The sequence below is a fragment of the Choristoneura fumiferana genome, chromosome 28 (assembly GCF_025370935.1).
Source record: "Choristoneura fumiferana chromosome 28, NRCan_CFum_1, whole genome shotgun sequence".
In the NCBI taxonomy this organism is placed as follows: Eukaryota; Metazoa; Arthropoda; class Insecta; order Lepidoptera; family Tortricidae; genus Choristoneura; species Choristoneura fumiferana.
The window spans coordinates 6,084,591-6,091,981 of NC_133499.1; the positions used below are offsets into that span (position 1 = coordinate 6,084,591).

At 39.5% G+C, this 7,391-nt stretch overlaps 2 protein-coding genes across 3 annotated transcripts in view; both read right to left on the reverse strand.

Moving 5' to 3' along the window:
• The window catches only part of LOC141443926 (juvenile hormone esterase-like), a 142,233-nt gene that overhangs the window by 75,666 nt on the left and 59,176 nt on the right, over positions 1-7,391 (reverse strand). The window lies entirely within an intron of this gene.
• LOC141443864 (CCAAT/enhancer-binding protein-like) lies at positions 2,802-3,856 on the reverse strand (the record flags this gene model as incomplete). Its single annotated transcript, XM_074109228.1, is given in 1 exon segment — positions 2,802-3,856. A coding segment is annotated over 1 exon segment (837 nt). The 5' UTR covers positions 3,648-3,856.

Sequence of the window (7,391 nt, forward strand, 5' to 3'; positions counted from 1 at the left end):
TAAAATATAAAGTTTACAAAGATACGTTTCTTTTTAACAATCTTTTTTTTATAATAAGTAAGCCATAGTAGTTTAGAGGTTAGAGGTCATAACATCGCAAGCAAAGGGCCACGGATTAGAGCCAGGGCACGCACCTGTGATTTTTTGGGTTTTACGAGTACGTGCGAAATTATACTAGCAGCGCTTTTGGAATGACCTTCATTATTTACCATAGATCATTAAACAAGAAAATTAGCTAAAAACTTGATAGCTGTTTTTTTTTTCAATGATTATACTTACAGAAAGTTCCACAAATTATTTAGAAAGAGAGAAAGAAGACATTTATTCACTAATACAGAAGACACACAAATACAATAAAATATTGTAGGTGTATTGTGGTACTTCTTTCATAACTGCACAAAAAGTGGCATGAATTAAGTAAATATCTCTATAAGTTTATTAAACGCTACAAAAGCCTCTACATATCGGTGCTTTGTAGTCACAAATTCCGCTAAAAGCCAGAAATTTGACATTAAAACAAAAACGGACCGTTGCATTTCCCAAACCATTGTTCCGTGCAAACATAAAATAGTTAAAATTAAAACCAACAAGTAAAAGCATCGGAAGCAGCAAAAGTAGGGCGCGAGCGGCGAAAATTTTGGCAACAACGAACCAAAACCGACTTAAAACCATACACACAGAAGTCATTGTAAACCAGCAACGGTACACAGTGAAAACGAAAGTTGCAAGCAGACAGCATTTTGCACAAACGAATTTGAATACTGAATCGAGCCCCCGAAGAGATATACTGCTAAACGAATGCGACGACCGAAATTCAAATGGATTGTTGAATATTGCATGGGCGGACCAAATTTTGTGTTGTGATAGGTCCGGAATTGGCACAAATAGAAATTCAATCCAAAACTGATAAATATGAACGCATCGTTGTAAATAATACAGCTTGAGGTCTGAATGTTGACGATGAGTTAGCGGATGGTAATACTCGTAAAGAAGGAAGTTGAGCAAGATATTGTCAACGAGAATGTAATCTCACAGGAAATAACAGAAAGATAGCGTAAAGATTAATCAAATGCGTGATGTGATCTGATCATTCTAGGCCACTAATTCAAAAGGCACTCAAGACCATGGACCACTTGAAATTTTTCGTCTTTAATTTTTTAAACGATCTTCAAAGGATAATCAAAAATACAAAATTATCGGAAAGTGACTTCTTGAAAAAATATAGGTACGTTTTCATCTACACAGTGAATCTAAAAATAGTGTTTGTGATAACACTTAGCAAGCGTTTCACTCGTTAAATGCAAATTTGCAGGAAATGCGCAAATTGACCCAATTGCAATTTGTGATTTTATTTGTGTTCATGTGTTTAGTCTTTTTCATATTTGATGCTGTTATCGATTCATATAACTTTATTAACTTAAGACAAGAGCTTCAGTTTTTATTAACCTAGTTCGAAACAGGAGTTTCTGTTTTCATCTGTATTTTATTATGCATTTCTATCAAAAAATGTGGTCCAATTTGGAAAATTCTTCTTTTGTTTGAAAGAATAAGTATGTAGATAGCTTAGCTAAGTTACTATAATTTAATTATAATTCGAAGTCGGTTTTTGTTTATATTTGCTACCATTGCCAACAAAAGTACTTTGTCCACAAATCCGCCGTATTTCTATATTATTCAACACAAATGTAGATGATTATTTAGAACGGTTGAAAATCAAATCACTTCATCCATACAGTGTCTAATATCTTATTATTTGTTACACACAAGTAGTTTTTCTATTTGCTTTTACGGCTAACAATTTTTATTATAATCTTCATACAATAGTACACTAGAATTGTTTTCTTCTAAAACGTTTATTATTACTTACGAAACACTTATTCAAACTCTGAGCACACCTTGTCCTACCGTTTTTGTTTTTAGAAAGCGACAGTACATTTTGGTTACCATAATCCTTGTGGAGGCTTTCGTTCAACTTTGAACGCAAAACCATTTCTATACGACGTAAATTTCATCGCAAGCAGAAACCGACGTCAGACACGTTTGCGGGTATTATAAAGGTGTATGTTTTTATTATATTTCGCCGTTATTATATTGAAATCTACATTTTTAGTTTAAGTTTTTCAATATTAAAATTAGAATTTTTAGCAATCATCAAGTTTGTTTTGACTACAGATATAACTTTCGTTTTTCTTGGTAATTTCGGAAAAGAAACCATAACGCAATGATGCACAAACCACCTACTTACTATAAATCTGTAGCAAACTTATTTTTCTCTTCCCTAACGTGCTTGTACTTAATATAATGTTTAAGTTTGTAAATCACACACGTGATGATGTTATGGAAAAGCACGTGCTTTGGATTCGTAATCGTTGAATAATTATTTTCTCGTGCCGTTTGTTACAACCAATTTTATAAACACACGTGACTCCTATGACTAAAAAAGAAAGCTCATTAAGTAATGCCTTCAGTTTTATACAAATTGAATAAATAACTTCTAATGCAAGTCATACAAGTAACTGACAATAATTTTCAAGAACTACTCAGTAGTCTGACAAGTGAGTTTTAATTACTTCATACACAAACCTAACACTGAAAGTATAATTCTGCAAATGATGAAACGATTCGAACGCAAGCAATGTCGCACGCATTCTAATGCAATATAATATATTGCGTAAGTCATCCATAAAAAACCCTTTTTCTATTCACCATGTGATTTACGACTTTCCGTACTCACACTGAAACGGGAGCACACATGCGTAGTTACTCACACAATCACACATATTACCATATTACACACACTCACCTATGGGTCAGAGAGTGTGGTCGGGCGCATGCGGCGCTCCGAGTTGTAGCATGGAGCGGCATAGCTCCGTGATCTCCGGATGATTTAAGTTGATCAGATGCACATACATCTGCTTGTGCAGGCTCAACTCTCCAGAAACAGCCTCTAGCCTCTTTAAAAGCGTATCTTTTTCCCTCAAGAGCGTTTTCACCTTTTCTTCTACTTCTCTGGAACGCACTTTGGCTTTTTCACGTGATTTCCGGACTGCTATATTATTACGTTCCCGTCTTCTCCTGTATTCGTCTGTACCTTTGTCTGCAGTTTTTCCGGACGAGCGTCTAGAGGGAGGCTGCTTATGTTTGAGTAGAGGAGGAAGCAGAGGTGCTCCGAGAGGAGGTAACGACGTGAATCCACCCCCGTATGGTCCACTGACTCCCACGGGAGGCTGTGGGTTATATTGTCCTGTGTATTGAGCGCAACTGACATTTCTTCTAAAATCATGCGGCTCCTGAGGTTCTTCTTTGATGGGCGGCTGTTGTTCGTGAGCAGCGCTGGCTTGCACGGGGGCGTACGAAGCGCCTGAGTGTACTGGCTGCGGCATGTACGCCAGGGTGGTCCTAGTAAAGTGCCGGGGCTGAGGGGACCGGCCCCCCGGCAGTATCTCCTGGAACAAAGTCATCGCTTCCTCCCCGCGGAATTGATCCTCGATCAAATGCTGGAGGTCCAGACTGATCTCCTGGCCGTTGAGCTCGTCCAGATCGGGGGGAGGGTACGTGGCGCGTTTATCATCTCCGACTTTCTTGAGGTCTGGCTGCGGCGGCGGCGCGGGTGCGCCGGCCGCGTCGTACATCTGCGGGGAATCCATCCCACCGCCCGGGCCGCACGCGGGCCCAGCGGCGCCGGCGGCCCGAGCGTCCACTTCAAAGCACTGAGACGCCGTCACTTAAGCACATGCACCGTGGTGATCCGTGTTGTCGCCGGTATTGTGCACTCGCGGTGTAACTATGTCAAAGTACGGAGCGCAGGACGCGTGCGTTCGCGGCGGCGGCGAGTCGCGGACTGGTGCGGCGCGCGCGCCGTTCGTTCGACCTGCCCGGAAGGAAGCGCTGAAGTTGCACAGTAAAAGTAAGATTACGAACCAAGCGCTTTTAAGTTTTCTTTTCATTGCCGGTTTTCAGGTTTCAGAGTTCGGGGTTGCGAGTATAACTTTTTTTAAAGATTTTTATTTTGTAGTATTGTTTTGTTTTTAATTTCAATGCTTAGGTTGTTTACCTTTGGCATTGTTTATTTAAATATCACGTATTTGACGTTGGTATGCACATTTTCGAGCGATCTAGACTTTATTCATAAAATAAGTAAGTACTTAGGTAAATATCACTTGTTATTTTATTAGGTACATTGATCAGATACGATAGATCAGAACGTTTTTGCTTTTACTTTTGCTTTTTAAGTTTTGTTAAGATTTTAAACGAAATACCTAATTTTATCCAATATTTATAATTATTTTTAAGTAAGCTTTAATCATTGTATATTAAAGGAACGCCGATAGGATTGCTTCACCGTCCTTTTTAGGGTTCCGTAGCCAGAATGGTAAAAACGGAATCCTTATAGTTTCGCCATGTCTGTCTGTCTGTCTGTCTGTCCGTCCGTCCGCGGCTTTGCTCAGGGACTATCAATGCTAGAAAGCTGTAATTTTGCGCGAATATTGTAAACTATGCCGACAAAGTGGTACAATAAAAAAACAAAAATATTTTTTTTTACAGTACCTCCCATTGTAGTACAATGCTGTGTCACATTATACTAACATGCTTATTAGATGACCAATAGAAGGGGCTTGAAAGTACCACAAAAATGCTTGGCAAATTTTAATCCTATTAACTTACTTACGGTTTAAAGAGTCACTCAGGAGACTGTACTCGTAACTATAGCAACGAGTGACAAGAAAATGTTGATTAACCCTTTTAACAAAAAATAAAACCGCTGAAAAAAACTGAAAAACCAAAAATAATGAACCTTTTTATTTTACCATAATCTAGATACTAGTTTGAAGTAAGTGCCTCAGCCAGCACTAGCCAGCAGGAGTCTATAGACCGATATGCTAGTCTACCTGATGGGTTTCTATCACTCCTTCTGTCTAGATGTCTAGATTAAGTTTAAATAAAAAAGGTTTATTATTTTTGGCATGTCAGTTTTTTCGGTATAATTTTTCGTTAAAAAGTTTTACTTAATTCAGCTTGTCAAGGGGAGCACATTTGATTCAAACAAACACATCATAAGAGTCACGATACGATATAAGTACGAGTATACATACAAAATTACAAGTTCCTAGAAAACAGCCTCTAAACTAAGGTGGGGGACGGTCGGACGGACAGACAGGCAAACAGACTTACTAAGTTGGCGAAACTATACAGGTTAATTGTTACGACTACGGAACCTTAAAAAGCCGTATGTTGTCACGTGGTTTGACCAATAGCCTATCAAGCAGAGGCCTTTAAATCTTTAAACGCACTTGAAATCGCAATCATTTTAACAGTTCTTTCTTTCAAATGGTATAGGATGAGGATAGAAAGAGACAGTGAATGCAACCGCTAGCGCCTAAGTCACAGATATAGATTACACTAGATTACGCAAATGCATTTACTTCGCGTGTCCGAACCCCGACCAAAAGTCGAGGTTTCCTCATACTAAAACTGACCGTTAACTGACTAATCATGACTAATAGTGACTGACTGGAGCCCCACGGCGCGGGCGGGCGGCGCATTTGAATTGATTTTGCGCGGACAACGGGGAATTCACATCTGTAATTCGCTCTTGAGACGACACAGTAGATATAAAAAAGTGACACGGTTGGTTTTCATACAGATTGAGGTGTTTGCGTTATCTAGTGTAATCTATATCTGTGGCCTAAGTCTAAGACGACGGCTTCTGGCTGTAGGTTCAAACCAAACTCACCTGAGGGGCTACTACGAAACTCGCAAATCGAAGTTCGTATCGCACCGTCCCTTTCACTCGCGTATTAAATGACATAAGCGTCAGCGGGACGGCAACATACGAAGTTCGAGTTTTGCACTTCGTGATCTATTAGGCAAAGCTCTGCGCAGGGGGCAACACTAGCGCGAACCGCCATGACAACGTCAGTTCTCTTTATATTTTGTCGCCATGACAGATAATGACCAAAGAGTAGGTACCTATAGAAATCATGATATCAAAGTCAAAGTCAAAGTCAAAATATCTTTATTCAATTTAGGCTACAACAAGCACTCATGAATGTCAAAAAAAATCTACCACCGGTTCCGAAAAACCTCTGCTGAGAAGAATCCGGCAAGAAACTCAACGAGGTATATATATATATATTTTTTTTTAAAACAAATTTACAATATTATTAAATGACATGTATACATCACAAGTATTTAACACAACTTTATTTTTAACACAGTAGGTTCGCTATTTGAAGGGATCGCTCATGCGGATCGGAATTATTTCCAAATATATTTTTATTAGTAACAAAAAACCATGATATTTACATCGAAATAATATATTATGGCATTTAAGATACTCAAAAAACTGATTACGGTTTTGTGCTAGTGTTGCACTCTGACGGCAGAAAATTGCAGTGATGAAAAGTCAAAAACTTTTGACTTTTTAGGGTTCCGTACCCAAAGGGTGCCAACGGAACCCTATTACTGAGACTCCGCTGTCTCTCTGTCTGTCTGTCTGTCTGTCCGTCTGTCTGTCTGTCACAGGGCTCTATCTCCTGAGTCGTAATAGTTGGACACTTGAAATTTTCACAGATTATGTGTTACTGTGGCCGCTATAACAATAAATTCTAAAAACAGAACAAAATAAATATTTAAGGGGGCTCCCATACAACAAACGTGATTGTTTTGCCGTTTTTTGCTTGATATTAATAACGGCAACAGGTAGACGCTTAAAATATTCACAGAATCTTTAGTTGTATAATCACTTTAAAAATAAATGGTTAAAATAAAATGAATATTTAAGGGGGGCTCCCATACAACAAACTTATTTTATTTTGCCGTTTTTTTTAATAATGTCGAATGTTATACAGATAATGGTACGGAACCCTTCGTGCGCGAGTCTGACTCGCATTTGGCCGGTTTTTTTTCAGTGTTATGAATATATCGTGAGGGAAACTGCAACTAGGGCTAGCTGACGCGGTTTGCACGGGCCGGGTGGCCGCCTGTTGAACAATAGTACCTATGAGCAGCGCTAACTGCGCGCGCGCGCGTCGCGTGGATAGGATTTTTCATCACACTTGCTCGTAAACGTGTCGAACATGCAGGCTACCTTGGTTGCAACCCCCCAAATAAAACCCTCGATCTTAATGTGCTTGTCATGGTCATGAAGCCCGTGGTCGGTAAGTGAGTCATTGCGCGTACAAATTTTCTTGTCATGAAGCCCAAGGACGGTCAATGAGTCCGTGCCCGTACTGATGGTGCTGCGCGCGCTGCTGCAGGACCACATGCACACGCACGTTGCGGGAGGGGGAGGGCATGCATCGCTGCCAAAAGCGCAGCCCAAGGTATGGCCAATATTTGGAACAATTATATTTTTTCTTTTACAAATAAAAAAAATACTCGCAAATGTG